General features: G+C 56.4%; 4 protein-coding genes across 8 annotated transcripts in view; 2 read left to right on the top strand and 2 right to left on the bottom strand.

Moving 5' to 3' along the window:
• The first annotated feature begins 118 nt into the window (after positions 1 to 118).
• ATP6V1F (ATPase H+ transporting V1 subunit F) lies at positions 119 to 3,272 on the top strand. The gene is made up of 2 exons (XM_040472034.1): positions 119 to 356; positions 2,800 to 3,272. Exons 1-2 carry the CDS (start codon positions 199 to 201, stop codon positions 2,999 to 3,001), a joined length of 360 nt encoding a protein of 119 aa, XP_040327968.1. The 5' UTR covers positions 119 to 198; the 3' UTR covers positions 3,002 to 3,272.
• A 120-nt stretch (positions 3,273 to 3,392) lies between these two features.
• On the top strand, positions 3,393 to 5,997 carry SPMIP1 (sperm microtubule inner protein 1). Of its 2 annotated transcripts, none has more exons than XR_005789194.1 (2): positions 3,393 to 4,576; positions 5,829 to 5,938. XR_005789194.1 is itself a non-coding variant. In XM_040472033.1 (2 exons), the coding sequence occupies exons 1-2, from the start codon at positions 3,687 to 3,689 to the stop codon at positions 5,936 to 5,938; spliced, it is 678 nt and encodes a 225-aa protein (XP_040327967.1). In that variant the 5' UTR covers positions 3,393 to 3,686; the 3' UTR covers positions 5,939 to 5,997. The 2 variants fall into 2 exon arrangements, 1 of the variants encoding a protein (XP_040327967.1); XM_040472033.1 differs by having other exon boundaries at positions 3,393 to 4,254; positions 5,829 to 5,997.
• Positions 5,677 to 13,635, bottom strand: LOC121028986 (collagen alpha-1(I) chain-like). Its single transcript, XM_040473071.1, has 9 exons — positions 12,418 to 13,635; positions 11,763 to 11,849; positions 11,525 to 11,686; positions 10,386 to 10,453; positions 9,976 to 10,079; positions 8,344 to 8,405; positions 6,885 to 8,033; positions 6,695 to 6,784; positions 5,677 to 6,228 (listed from the first exon to the last, which is right to left on the bottom strand). Exons 1-9 carry the CDS (start codon positions 12,517 to 12,519, stop codon positions 6,187 to 6,189), a joined length of 1,866 nt encoding a protein of 621 aa, XP_040329005.1. The 5' UTR covers positions 12,520 to 13,635; the 3' UTR covers positions 5,677 to 6,186.
• An 88-nt stretch (positions 13,636 to 13,723) lies between these two features.
• The window catches only part of KCP (kielin cysteine rich BMP regulator), a 39,470-nt gene continuing 38,313 nt past the window's right edge, over positions 13,724 to 14,880 (bottom strand). For all 4 annotated transcript variants that reach the window (XM_040472015.1, XM_040472016.1, XM_040472019.1 and 1 more), the window contains 2 exons: positions 14,292 to 14,598; positions 13,724 to 14,138 (listed from right to left, as the gene is read on the bottom strand). In XM_040472015.1, the coding sequence (XP_040327949.1) occupies positions 13,888 to 14,138; positions 14,292 to 14,598 (558 nt within the window). In that variant the 3' untranslated portion in view covers positions 13,724 to 13,887. The remainder of the gene's footprint in view (positions 14,139 to 14,291; positions 14,599 to 14,880) is intronic.

Genomic DNA, 14,880 nt, shown 5'->3' with positions numbered 1-14,880 from the left:
CCAGGTTCCGGCCTCTCTTTACGGCGCAGGCGTATTCAGATTGAGGCCGTGTTTTCTATTAATACGCATGTCCCGGAGGCGGAGTGGTGAACTGCGCATGTCTAAAGGGTGGAGGTGCGCTTGAAAAGGCGGCGCACTGCGGGGGTGGGGCTTCGGGGACTTCAGGCCGTCTCTACTGAGCTCTACCTGTCTGTGAGAATGGCGGGTAGGGGGAAGCTAATTGCGGTGATCGGAGACGAGGACACAGTTACTGGCTTCCTCCTGGGCGGCATAGGGGAGCTTAACAAGAACCGCCACCCTAATTTCCTGGTGGTGGAGAAGGATACAACCATCAATGAGATCGAAGACACTTTCCGGTACGGTAGCCCGTGAGGCCTGAATGGGTCCCTCTGCTTCGGGTCGGAGCGAGGGGAATAGGTGGGGGCAGCTCGGAGACCCGGCAGTCGGGGCCTGAGAGGGGCTTCCAGACCCTGCCCTCGAGGGTCAGGGAAGTCGGTCCGGCCGCCCTTCCGGGGGAGGCCTCTGTGCCCCAAGTTCTCTTTCTGCACTCCGGGGGACTCGGGTTATGTCAGGTCCACGAGCTCATCCCTCATATGACTGTGTGTCAGGAAAGAAGGGGAACAGAGCTCGTGACAGGCGCCGCCCCTCGGCCCAACCGGCCCCTGGGACCTGCCTCAGCTCTTTTGGGAGTTGACCCCTAAAGGAACCACACACTGAGCGAACACCTAGGCAGTGGGGTCGGGGTTTCTTGTATTTTCATGCCCTTCAGAGGCTCACAATCATCCTGTAAGGTAGGGGTTATTATTCCCACGTACAAGTGGGAAAACTAAAGCTCAGAGAGGTTAAGGCACATTCCAGAGTCACACCATTTGGAAGAGAGGGAGTGGAGATTTGAACCCTAGGCCCAACTCTCTTAAGCCAGGTCCACACTCTTCAGTCTTGGAATTTCCCATTGTCCTGAGCATAGCCTGCAGAATATTAGGACTGTATCCTACTTTGTGCTAAGACCTTGCCTTTTTTTTTTTTTTTTAATCAAAAGAAGAAAAACTTCATGTGTGTATGGCATGATCAGTACAGAGAATATAAGAATCTTTTCCCCTCCCCGACTTGCACTCTCTCTCTCTCTCTCTCTCTCAAAAATAAATGAAATTAAAAAAAAAAGGGGGGGGGGTTTGTGCCTGGGTGGCTTAGTCAATTGAGCGTCCGACTTCGGCTCAGGTCATGATCTCCCGGTTCGTGTGTTCGAGCCCCACATGGAGCTCTGTGCTGACAGTTCAGAGTCTGGAGCCTGCTTCAGATTTTGTGTTTCCCTCGCTCTCTGCCCTTCCCCGACTTGTTCGTTTTCTCTCTCTCTCTCTCTCTCTCTCTCTCTCTCTCCCTCTCAAAAATGAAATTAAAAAAAAAACTGTTTTTAAAGAATCTTTTTAAAAAGCCACCAGAATAAGTGAATTTAGCAAAAAGACCTTGCATTTGAAGTCCTCATTTCCTACTCTGGGTCAAGAGTGATAGCTTCATAGTGTGGATGTGGGCATGTCCCTTAACTCAGGAGGTGTCCTGGTGACTTGAAACGAGGATGCCAGCCCCCCGTGCTTTCTCACCCCTTCTCTAAGGCCCCTGTTGCCAAGTCTTAGGAACAAACCACTCTCACCTGTTTTCCCCTAAACAGTCCAGCCTTGAGCTGCTGGCTGAGACTGGATCCTGCTGCCTGGGGATGATAGGCCCTGAACTGGCCCGATCTCTAAGCATTCTGGTAAAGTGACCCAAGTTGTCATAGGAGAAGGACAGATTTTACTCCAAGACCATTCCATGTTTCCATCCAAAGGGACCCAGAGATCAGTCATCAAGTCTAACTGGCCCTTGTGTCTGGCACAGGGCAAGTGCTCAGCAAAAATAGTTTTATATATAGATATATATTTTTTTAATGTTTATTTATTTTGAGAGAGAGGGAGCTCAGTGTGTGAGCAGGGGAGGGAGGGAGGGAGACAGAGAGAGAGAGAGAGAGAGAGAGAGAGAGAGAGAGGATCCCAAGCAGGCCCTGCAGTGTCAGCACAGAGCACAACACAGGGCTCCATCCCACAAACTGTGAGATCATGACCTGAACTGAAACCAAGAATCGGTTGCTTAACTGACTAAGCTATCCAGGCGCCCCAGTCGTTTTTAATATATTAATGCCTGGGTGATTACAAGAAAGGAAGATCCCAGTGCTAGGTCCTCTCTGTGGGGAAAGGATGATTTTCCTCTTCCTATGTTGTATTCTTAGCTCATGCCAAACTTCAGCATAGACCTTAAGGCCTTTAGTGGTCTCATCAGCCCCTTTAAAGAAATTGTTTTCCTTTGAAAAGTTAAGGTATTCGTGTGGTTTGCAAATTAATATTTCAAAGGTATACATATTGAGAAGTCTCACTCCTACCCCCATCTATTTCCACTTCCTTACCTCCCTTCTCTGCCCCTGGAAGCACTTAATTCCTTATCTTCCTGCTTTTTTAAATGTACATACTATGGACAGACATATACTTATCCTCTCTCTTTTCCCACAAACGCAGCGTACAGGTCACATCAGCCTGTGCCCTAATCTTCAGCACCAGCTCACTTGGGAGCCTTCCAAGCAGGGGAGGTGGAAGTTACCCCTGACAGCCAGGGCCCCTAGATTTTGAGTGAAGTTGGTTCTGGTTAGAATGGAGAGAGTTCGGTCTAGCAACCTTTGCCCTTGGCCTCTGCACTCGCTGGGTCAAGCACATTTGCCTCCGCCACCCGGCCTCACCACCTCGGAGTGGGCTCCCTTCTCATTTCTCCCAACAGGCAGTTTCTAAACCGGGATGACATCGGCATTATCCTCATCAACCAGTACATCGCAGAGATGGTGCGGCACGCGCTCGACGCCCACCAGCGCTCCATCCCAGCCGTCCTGGAGATCCCGTCCAAGGAGCACCCCTATGATGCCGCCAAGGACTCCATCCTGCGCCGGGCCCGGGGCATGTTCACAGCCGAAGACCTGCGCTAGGGCCCTCCCTACAGCCAGGCAGCTCCTCCCCAGGCTTGCCCTCAGTCCTTCTGTGAGTTTTGAGCCTCTGATTTCCAATTCCCGTGCCCCTGCCCACTCCATTAAGAGGCTAGGTGAGCTGCTTCCAGGTTGCTGGGGCTCTGCCATTAAAGCCAAGGCTGGTTAGGGAACAGGAAGCCTGAGTGTCTTCTCTCCACCACCTCTTCCCTGTGCTGTTACACGGTGTCATTGTTGATGTTAAATTAAAGTAACGTTATTGTTTCTCTCCAAACTGAGGCTGGGTGCTAGAAAGGACACGCGTGGGATGAGGCTGTTGGGGAGATTCGACTGGCAGGGCTGGAAAAGCTTCTGCCAAAGATATAGGCATAGAAGAGTTGCACCAGGAAGATTGTCCCAGGAGGTCGTAACTCAGGGATGGGTCCTCTGAATCAAGTGACCAGCTCTGGTGGGGAGGAGCGGGAGGAGGCTTGTGTCCAGGCCTCTGGCTCCCCCACTTCAGTCTCTATTGGGCTGGGAGGGGACCTGACCCCAAGGGGCTGGAAGCAGAAACACAGGAAACCTAAAGGCCTGTGATACGAGACTGAGCCCGGATCCCGCAAGAGGTTTGGATATCCAGGCCTTTCTCCGGCGGGCCCTGGCCTGAGGCTGCCTGTGGATCAAGGTCTGCTTGTGGTCTGCTAAGGGCATGGCAAATAGAACCCTGGCCCTATGTGAGGTGAGGCCTGGTTGCCGGGTGACTGTCCGTGGCAGCCACCTGCTGTCCGAAGGACTCTGCCTCCTGTGTTCACCCCTCAGCTGCAGCCACCCTGCTACCTCTCCTGCCCTTGCTACCATGTCGCGGCAACTCAACATGGATACGCTGCGGCAGAACTTCTGGAAGGAGGAATATCTGAGGGAGAAGATGTTTCGCTGTGAATGGCACCGCAAGTACGGGTCGACGGTGAAGGCCAAGCAGAAGGCTAAGGCTGCAGCCCGCCTACCCCTCGCGCTGCCCACCCTGCACCCCAAAGCCCCACTCTCGCCCCCACCTGCCCCCAAAGCGGTGCCTTCCAAGACCCCCGGCCCTCCCCTGGAGACGCCCATTCAGTCCGAAATGTATCCGGTACTGCCTGCCACCCGGGCCCTGCTGTACGAAGGCATCTCCCACGACTTCCAGGGGCGCTACCGCTACCTCAACACCCGAAAACTGGACATGCCAGAGATGCGCTACCTCTTCCCCATCACCACCAACTTCATATACGGCTGGCAGCTGGGTGAGCCCCAACCTCCCAGAGAATATTCACTTCACAAACACGGAGCTCCTGCCATGAGCCAAGCCATGCTGTCGGCCCTAGGCACACAAGACACACGGATGGGGGTGTCCATTCTCGCGGGGGGTCCAGGCCGTAAACATAAGACAAAGGAAACATCTGAGAAGGACAGGTTCCATGACGAGACTAGGGAGTGATGGGAGAGAGGGGCAGGGGGCATGAGACGTTTTAGATGGGTCTCGGAGGACCGACCTAAGGGCTGGAAGCTAAGTGACACAATGGAGGAACCCAAGTGGGAGAGGAAACCGTGGAGAGTTTTAAGCAGGTGAATGGTACTGATAGGATACTAACTGTTCTGTAAGTAATGACTTTTTCAGAGACAGAATCCACGCTGGCAGATGAGGTCTGCATCTATTTTGAGTTATCCTGGCAGGGAGGATAATGGCTTGGGCTAGGGTGATTAGCAGTAGAGCTGAGGTAGATTCAGGCTATGTTTTGGAGGAAGAATCCCTGAAGCCTACTGATGGATTGAATGACAGAAGGAGAAAGAAAGCCATGGCGAAGCGCAGGTGTTTGGCTCAAGCAGCTGGACAGGGAAGACAGAGGAGCAGGGCTGGAGGGGGTGTGAAGACAGATCAGCCCCGGCCATGCTGGAGGTGCCAATGCAGTGGCTGTGTACGGAAGTCCCCCCTCCGGAGTGAGGTCGCAGCCGCCGCGCCCACCGGGGCCCCCCCCCCCCCAGCAGAATATAGGTGCTATTTAAAGCCTGAGGTGGGACAAGCTCCTCCAGGGATCTCCAGATGCTGGAATCTGACAGGAGAGGCCAGGGGCACAGAGAAGGGTAGGGGAGACGGTTTTGGTGGGAAGGCTATCCATCTGGACTGAGTCTGCTTTTTCTGGGAGGCTTTTTCTCATCAGGGAAGAGAGTGGGGAGACAGCGGTGTAGTGGGAGATGAAGTTATGGCATGGGAAAGGGACTACACCGGGGAGTGTTGCAGGATTGCTGGGTGACGCCGCGTCCGTCCCTTTGCTATTTGTGGTCATGAATTTCAACTGAGACTACAAAGTCATGGGTTTTTCTCCACAGGCTTGAATGCCATCCACAGGTAGATGGTTGGGATAAACACAGTTGACGTTTTGCCTAAAAAATTCCCCCCACTTTCCCCAGGGTGCTAAAGGGAGAGGAAAGAGTTTTCCAACAAAAGCAGGAAGCAAGTCCCAGGGGAACAGGAGGTAGGAGGAAGCCCTGTCTCTCCCAGAGACGTTTAGCTCTGTCCCAGTGACCAGCAGTGCTGGGTGTCCCACCACCCACTCTGCAGAGGACCCCGGGGTGGGGGAAATAAGGGCACATGGCTGACTGGCTGGTTCTGCCCTCTCTGCTGATCTGGGCACCCAGCCAGCTCCTTCCTTTGCCCACAGCTCCCATTCCTCAGAAGCACTTTTCATTCCTTCACAAAGGATACAAAGTGGATACAATACAGGCAGATTCCTAGGGCTAGGAAGGCAGGGCCCCCATGCTCTGGCCAAGTTCCCTTTCCCAGGACCCATCATTCCTGGCCTCTGACATTTTTTCCCAGGCCCCCCGGTGAAGCAAGAACTGGTCTCCTGTAAGATGTGCCGCATCGAATCATTCTTCCGAAAGAATGGGGCCTTCGCACTGCTTGACCCCCGGGACCTGGCTCTCTGACCTTGGCCGGGCAGTGGAGTTAGGGGAGGGAAGACGAAATAACACGCCTTCTAGTGGGACTGAGCTGCTGTGTGTGTGTTTCTGGCCCTCCCAGGCCCCGAGGCAGCGTTCGGGGCCTTTCTTGGAACTCCCTCTAACCTGCACTTGCTTTTTCTTTAATCCCCATCTCTTTAATCATCCCTTTGAGGATTCAGCAATGACTAGATGGGGCTGCGAAGGGCGAGGGCTCCTCTCCTGGCAAAGGGTCCTCAGTGCGAGGCCACAGTAGCTGCTGGAAGTTCTGGGTGTTCCTGAAAGAGAGTGGCCGGTTATTCCAGATGTCCGAGAAAGAGAACCATCTCGCTCGCTCTCGCTCTCGCTCTCCCTCTCTCTTTCTCTCGAGGAAGATCGCCCCATAAGCCTCCCCATCCTCCCCCTCACCTGGCCCCGAGGGCCCGCAGCCGCCGGGTCCTCTCCCGATGCACTTGTTGCAGCTGCTGCCGCAGGGCTCGCCGCTGCCCCGCCGCGTCCTCCTGGGGCGGTGCAGAGCGCTGAGCGCCCCGGCCTCGGACCCCGCGGGCTTGATGGAGCCAGCAGGGGGCAGCACCCGGACTGACGCCCCCCCTCCCGCCCTCTGTCGGGGTCAGTGCAAGTGTGCACTCCAAAGGCATCCAGGAGGCGCGCCCAGCTCGGACCCAGCCCTCCCCTCCCCCATCCCCGCGTTCCCCCCGCCCTGGCCCAGATAGTGGTGACGCCACCGCCTTCTGGGAGCCTTGCCTGTGGCTGGAGCTGAGCTGGGCTGGGTGGGGGCCCCAGAGGGTGCACCCGGCAGTGGCGGTTCCTGGCGATGCGGAGGCATTCCAAGACCTGGGGGGGAAGGGGGGGGGAGACGGCTGTCAGCGGCCGGCCGGCCGGTCCTCGGCGGGCCCCGCCTGCCTCAAGCCGGCAGGCAGGTGCGGATACGCACCCGGAGCCGCTGCTGCTCGCGATCCTGCCGCCGCCGGCGCCTGGCCGCGCGGTGCAGCTCCAGCAGCCGCTGCAGAGCGGTCTCCTGCTGCACCGCGCTCACACCCGCCGACGCCTTCTCCCTGCCCGGGGGCCAGGGCCACGCGGCCTTCGAGGCCTCGGGGGCCTCCGCGTCGCCCCTCGGCTCCCCGCCGGCGCCCGGCACTTGCTCCGCCGGGCCTGGGCTTCCTTCCCGGTCCTGAAGCCCGTGCGGGTCGGGCACCAGCCCTGGGTGCCCCCGGGGAGCTGCGGGGCGCTCCTGCTGCCCCGAGCTCCCAGGGCTTGGGGCCTCTAGCGTCTCGGCCCCTGGGCTTGGGAGCAGCGGCCGGGTCGGGGGCCTCGGGGGTGGAAGGGGAGTCCGTACCCGCTCCCCGGAGGCCCTCTGCTCTCCCGCGCCCGGTGCTGACTCTCGCCGCTGGGCGGCCCTTTCCCCGGAGCCAGGGCTCTCCCTACCCCTTTGCTGTGGCATCTGTTCTCCCAGGGACCTACAGAGAACCCTAGAAATTCCCAGGGAGCCGCCTTCCTCCGGGGGTTGTGTAGGCACCTCTCCCTCAGCCACCTCCCGGTTAGGGCCTGGGGAAGTCTGAAGGGTCTTCATTTCCGGGTCTTGTGGCTCCTGGAGAGCCTCCGTTCTCTGACACTTAGGGCTATTTCCTCTTTGACCTTGAGGAGACTCTCTCCTCTCACTCTGGGGAGCCTCACACCTGGGATACTCAGAGACCTCCTCCCTCAGAGCCTGAGTGGCCTCCGCACTCTGACCCTGGTGTGTCTTCTCTCTGTGTCTGGAAGGAACTTCTTTGCTCTCCCCCCGGGGGGCTTCCCCTCTCTGACCCTGGGGGCTCTCTTCTTTCTGCTCCTGAGGGTCCCCCTCTCTCTGCCTCTGAGGAATCTCGATCCTCAGCAGCTTCTGAAGTTCTGCTCTCTCCCGGCCCAGGCTCCAGCCCAGCCCCTCCAGGGGAACCTGGGGTTCTGGCAAGCCCCGGGAGGGCAGGCCCCAGAGCCTTGGGGCTCCCTGAGTGAGCTTGCGACCGCCTACATTCACGGATGGCTGTTGACAGGGCCTCTGGGTTGTGGGTCCTGCTTGTCTCCTCTCTGCCCTCTGGGCCAGGTTCTGGGAAGCAAGAGCATTTGGGCCCAGGCTTGTGAGGGAATCCCCGTGCCAGGCCCACTTCCCCCAAGGGACCCTGGAGACCTCAGTGGCTGTCCTAGTGGGCCTCACTTCCATTACAGCCCTCGCCTGATTCCTGAATTCATTAAACTTATTTTATGTTGTGTAAAAGGTACTTCAGTGGCGGTCCCTTCTTCCCCCTGGCTATAGGAGGTAGGACCACCTCCCCCCAGTAGGCTCCTCCCAGGCAGACCCCACCCCTGCTCTTCCCAATCCGAGAGGGCCCTTGCCCAGGGCACTTTGACTCTTTCACCTTGAACTCAGAACTTCCTGGGTCCCCAAAGCTGGTGGTGGGGTTCAGCTCTTGTAGGCAGCCTGAGGGAGAAAGACCAATGTCGGGAGCCCTCTGCTCATGCCCCAGCCCCTCACAGACATTCCACCTGAGCTGGAACCAGGAAGCCTAGGGAGTCGCCAGCACGCGAGAGAAGGGGATGCCCTGAGGACTGATGTTTGAACTCCAAGGCTATGACAGTTCATGGGTCCACTAGTCTTCACGTTGCCTGTCATGTGCCTGCTTGTCGGAGTTGCCTGCCAGCAGCCGACCACATCTTCCTCATCCTCCCAGCTGAGGCAGGACACCTTAGAAGAATCTGCACACCCCTGTCCCCAAAACCACCAGAGGATGCTTCGGGGCAGGAAGGGTCTGTTGGCCAGCTTGTCAGGCCCTCATAAGAACACCCCCTTCATCCCGGTGGGCCCGCGTAGGCCCATAAAGAAACCTACTGTATATGCCTTATTTGACTATTATTAAGAAAAACCCTCTGTAGCTCTTTCTTGGTTGCTGACAGTGAAATCAAATGAAACTCAAGAAATGAAATTTTAGGCTGGAGCCTGGCCTAAAAACTGCAAGTTTCATAATTAACAAAAGACATCTAAAAAAAGAAATGAAATGTCACTGCTCCCTTGCAGCTGTGGAGGAAGGAGAGTCATCCTGCCTCCATAAAAGTAGTTAAAAGAACTTGATTTCGTAAGGTCCTAAATGGAGAACTTTCACAAGTCTATTCCATCTTTATGAATATTCACACATCCACATTGCATAACAGTAACCAAATGGGCATGTTCTCTGTCAAAAGAAATGTCTTTTGAAGAATTTTTGAGCAGAGGAGTCTGTGACCAGGCTCCCAAGCCTGCAGAAATCATTGCCATGAACAGGGAACATAACCCCCAAAACCTGTCCCCTCACAGTTTGATTTGTTGTCTTACTTGACAGTTTATTTCTCTGGTTATAATGTTGTCATTGGTATCTCTGTTTCCTCAAGAGACCCTCTATTTGTAAAACTTTCCGTCAGTCAGAAAAACAAGCATTGGCACTTTGCTCTTCTCTCGCACACGACGGAACAATTAAAGGCTTATGGCTACACTAGGCTAATTTAACAAATAACTGGAGAGTCTGTTCCATTTAAATTAATAGGCCCAGGGTTCACAGCGTCCATCTCATAGAATTCGAACTGCCTGTTTACTGTCATGCTCTCGCTAGGCTGTGATCTCCTCAGTGACAGGGACCAAGCAATGGGGCCGAGTCTCTCTTGTGCTCTGTATGTTCTGGGTGTCTGATGCGAGGGTAGGACACAGGGGCAGGAGCTGCTGTTCTGCTCCCCCCTCCCTAGGCCGCCGTGAACAGTCCTTCCCAGCGCGCTCGGGCCCCCCCCCCCCCAGTTTAGCTTCAGAATCCTTCTGGACCCTGTGCCTGGGACAGCTGCTACCAACCAGGTGGAACTAGGACATAAAATAAAACCTGCTTGTTGTCCCTGGGTGCTCCTGGCACCCAATATAAAGTATGAGACAAAGAATGAGTGAGGAAGGGACTGGAATCCTGGCACTTGGGGTGAGGACTTCCCACCTCCTCCAGCTCTAGTCTGGCCGCCCGGCCAAGGTGTCCGCGTACCAGGTGTGGACTCTGCAGGCAGAGCAGGGCTCGCCCGCCTTGGGTCTCTGTGACTCCCAGCTTCACCCAGATCCAGGGCTGATGATGGGACTACCGCCAGCCCCCTGCAGGAGTACAGAGGCTGTTTCAGATACACCTCCCACGGCCCATGGGCTCTGGAAGGGGGAGGAAGCCTGTCTGCCACCCCAGTGCAGGGCAGCCTCTCCTAGCCCCTGCACCCACCACTGGATCCCAGCAGCTGGAACTCGGGGTCACCCTTTCCAGGGGCTGTGGGGGCCCCAGGATGAGCCTTGGGCACAAGAAAGAGATGCTAGGCAGGGCCGTGGAAGGAGATAGGAAAAAGGGTCCAGTGCTTGGCCCTTTTGTGTGGCAACACGAAACAAACAGGATTTCCCAAGAGAAAGACTCACCCCTCAGGAAGCTGATGGTTCTGGCTCAGGGAGTCCCCAGCCTGAGGCAATGGGCATGGCCTGGAACTCTGGAAAGTTTGGAGGGTGCCCTAGTCCACAGGGCATCATTCCCCGGTGTGGTAGGCAGCCTTTAAGGTGGCCCCCAATGATCCCTCCTCCTGGTATCCAGGCCCATGTATGACCCTGTCCTCTTCCCCTCCTTGTGAGGAAATGGAGCTCTCCTGCCCACTCGAGCCTTCAGATGAGACCGCAGTCGTGACCAACAATGTCAGCTGGACACTTCCTTAGCAGTCACCATGAACACCCCCTCTTGCTACAGCTGAGGATGCCTTGGCTCTCAGAGATGGCCGTCAACTTGCCCAGAGTGCCTTGGACAACTGGTGACTGGGAATCAGACTAGGAGGCACGGTCCTAGTTCCCAGTCACCATAGCACCCTCCCTCCTAGACGGCTCAGCCCAGGCACCAGCCCTGAAGGGAAAGGTCCGTGCACCCCGGGCTAGGCATCAGTGCCTCTGCCCTCGGGAGCCATGCCAGGCTTGCGTTCCTCCCACGCTGCAGCCGTGTCTAAAGGCTTCTAGGGGTGCCTGGGTGGCTCAGTCAGTTAAGTGTCCAACTTCGACTCAGGTCATGATCTCACAGTTTGTGAGTTCAAGTCCCGCATCAGGCTCTGTGCTGACAGCTCAGAGCCTGGAGCCTGCTTCAGAATCTGTGTCTCCCTCTCTCTCTCTCTCTGCCTCTCCCCTACTCACACTCTGTCTGTCTGTCTCTCTCTCTCAAAAATAAATAGACATTAAAAAAATTAAAAAAACAAAGCTTCTAGATGTCACCATGCAGTTGATTTGATGCAGATAGTTGTTAATTGCAGCATGATAATAGCCTGTATGTAGTTAACAGGTCCTGGGTGCCACTAAACCCTTTCCATGGATGAGTTCACTGGTGCTCCCTCTGAATAAGATCTACTATCGTCCCCATTTTGCAGCTAAGAAAACAGAGGCTTACAGTCCACGGGGAGCGTCAAAACAGAGACCCAACCCAGGTCCATATGTGCCCAAAGCCCACACCCCATTCACCTTCCTCCCCACCACAATCACCCTGATGTCACACTGACCCCCTTGCCTTCAGCCATGCCCCTGCTCACCCAGCTGTTCGGCTGCTCGGGGCCCCTACCCATCCTACCACGGGGCTTGCTGCGCTGGCTCCATGCACACTGGGCCGGGTCCCTCAGACCGCAGAACTGGGCCCGGGGGGGCCAGAAGAGGCCCAGCCCCGCCCCAGTCAGCAGCTCCAAGTCCCACAGGAGCTACAAAAAGACGCATTGCCAGAGCATGAAGGGGTGCCCACACTGCCCTCTGCCATGCCCCTCGGCCAGCCCCTACCTGTTCCTGGGCCCGCCGGCTCCGCTCCATCTCCAGCAACACAGTGGGCAGCTCCAGTCCCGAGGGACAGGCCCGACTCTCTTGCACCTGGGGGGACAAGATGGCATCAGGCCTCCACCGTGCCCTTTGCAGACAATGCCCCACCTCCCTCACCTGCTGCAGCGCAGCCTGGAGTGGGCCCAGGCCCGCAGGGCATCTAAAGAGGTGCTGGTACAGAGCTAAGGCCTGCTTTTGGCTACAAGGGAGCCCTCGGCCTCCAGGGGCGGCTGCCTGTTCCATGGGGTTGGGGAGCCAGGGCAGATGTCCCCTCCCTCCTCTCCTCTGCTGCTGGAGCGTGGAGAAGGGAGGACCAGGAATGAGGAGGAGACAAAGGCTCCTGAGCTCAATAATGCAGGGACCTGACATCTGAGCCAGGGCCCGGACCCAGCCAAGTCTCACAGAGACTCTGGCCCACCTCCGATATGGGTTTCCTGGCTGTGAGGGATGGCAGTGTGAGGGAGAGGTGTCTGCATATGCTTGTTTGCAATCCTGACCGGGTACGTGTTTTACGTATACATGTGAAGCTTGCAACTGCATTATATCCACACGTAATTTGCCCAATACGAACAGTGGCTACCAACAGCTTACTATCTGCAGGAAACAAAATGCTACATACAAGTAATCCGTCCTTGAAGCAACTCCGAGAAGTAGGTGCTATCGTTATCCCAATTTTACAGATTAGAAAACAGCCTAGACAGTAAACTGCCCTAGCTAACATGTGGCAACGTCCCCCTCATCTGGAGGCAAATGGCCGTGATAAACAGGCTTGGGGGAAACATGGTCCCAGGCGCAAGCAGCCACGGGCCGGGCGACGGTGAGCACTTCCCAAGGGCTTGTTCCAAGCTGTCCACGTGCAAAGTGCTGGCCACAGGTCACTCTGTTTACTCCTCACAACACGCGAGATGCATCAGGCGAGGACACGGTTTGTACAGGTCATAACGAGGGGAGGTGCAAACACACGAGCTGGTCTGTGACGTTCACACGCTGTGCTGTCACGAGCAGCCTTGCGTGCCTGCTGCTTTGAAACGGCTCTGCGAGAGAAAGAGGCCACCTCTCTCCGGTGGGCCTCAGCAGAAGCGGGCTAAGCTCACAGGGCAGGCCATCTCAGTTTAGCCCAACACTCTCTCTTCACTCCTGTTGAAAGATTAGGGGGACCTGGCAATGAGAATGGAGGACCCCCCCACCCCGATCTTTTAGCCAAGGTTCCTAAAACACCAAGGTCACAGCCAAAAAAACTAGAGTTCTTTTTGAAGACAGACTTTTCAAGGAAATAGACTTTTTGTCTATTTCAAAACCCATGCTCCTTCCCCTGCAAGGATGTCTCCTGCTCACATGTCCATCCAGGGTGGGTGTGGCTGTGAATGCACACATGGGCCCATGCATGTGCCGCACATGTTTATCTGGGTTTCTGAGGTGTGTGTGTGTGTGTGTGTGTGTGTGTGTGTGTGTGTGCGTGCACGTGTGTCCATATTTCATCACAGTCTGTTGTGTCTTCTGTTCCCCACCCCAGGCATGGGGTCCCTATGTCACCAGCTGTTAGAGTAGCCCAGGAGGTGCCTAGCCTTTGGTATTCCCCAAATCAAGAGGAAAGGGAATGCCATGTAGGGAAACTGAGCCCCTTCTCCGTGCCCCTCAGCCTCCTAACAGGATTCCACATGGATCCACAGAGGTACCAATGTGGGGACCATGGGCTATGCTTGTGACATAGTGTGAGCACGGAGCTGGGATCAGGATACCTAGATCCTCCTTCCATTGCAGGGTTTCCCAGGCAACACCAGGGTATGGTAAGTGCAAGAAGTGAAGGCTCAGCTCCCACAGCTGCCACCTCTCTGATCCTGGGGACACTAACCGCTGCTGTACCCCATATTCCAAGCCCCCACCATCCCAGCACCAGGAGAAAAGACACATAGACACAAGTAAGCTGTAGGAGAGGCCCCGATTTTACTGCTTCTGATTGAACATGATGAGGTCTTTGTGGGACACAGGACCCCAGTGCCTGGGTGGGGTACTCTTTCCATGGCTCTGGCCAGGGTGAGAGCTGTTCTCAGAGGAGAGGCTTCTGACCTGATGAGTCCTGGTGTCCTGGCTACTGGCCAGGGCTGGGCGGAGGCCTGGGTGGCTGGTCCCCAGTGAGCTGGACTGGGGGGCAGGCCTCGGGTGAGATACAGTGGGCCTCGTGCTCCACCAGGCCCGCGGGGCACTGGCAGCCAGGAACGCAGGGCCTCACACAGTGGGCAGCCAGTTCCCCCAGGGGGATGTGCTGGTTGAAGCAGGTGCGGGGACAGGGCGGGCCACACTCATCGAACACGAAGCCGCGGTCCAGGGGACAGCCCACCACTGCAGGTGGAGTGGAAGGCAGGGTCACAGGGGCACCCCGGCAGCATTCCAGGTGCCCTGCTCACCCCTGCGGTCCACCCTGTTCCTACCACATCCACACCTGAGCCCTGTGCCACCCTCTTCCCCAACTCGCGCTGGGCATTTCCCCCTCACCGCAGAGTGTGGGGCCCCGCCAGGCAGGTGTCACTCCTGCCTGGCGACAGTGACTGGCATAGGCTTCCAGGGCATCACAGAGGCAGGCGTCAGCCAAAGAGCCGGGGCCACAAGCACATAGGTCATACACGCAGGCGGCAAAGAAGGGCTCTGGTGGCACCACAGAGTGGCAGCGACTGAACGGGGAGGACTTAAGCACACCACACCGGGCGTTGGCCTCACGCCTGGCACGGTAGCCCGCTGCCCTGCACGGATCCACCTCGCGGCCCTTGGAACATATCCGACTGGGTCCCGGCCCTTCTGGGACCTAGGTGGCAAGAGTGACCTTGATGTGACAGCATCCACTGGCGGCTGATCTCTGTGTGCTACGTGCTTCAAAAACACTTTCCACTAAATATTTTGGTTTAGCTCCAAAAATCTCCCTACAAGAATAGCAAAGGAAGCACCAGCTACTTTCTCCTTGTCCCCATTTTACAGCTGGACAAGCTAAGGCCCAGAGCAGGTTAAGTGACTCACCCAAGGTCACACAGCCAGTGAGTGGCAAGGCAGGGCTTGTGGATTCGGATGATGAGGCCTCATTCAACAGGCC

Source organism: Herpailurus yagouaroundi, unplaced genomic scaffold, assembly GCF_014898765.1.
Source record: "Herpailurus yagouaroundi ecotype Mexico unplaced genomic scaffold, PumYag 100, whole genome shotgun sequence".
NCBI lineage: Eukaryota > Metazoa > Chordata > Mammalia > Carnivora > Felidae > Herpailurus > Herpailurus yagouaroundi.
The sequence above is the reverse complement of the archived record's forward strand: the minus strand, read 5'-3'. Positions and strand labels throughout refer to the sequence as shown.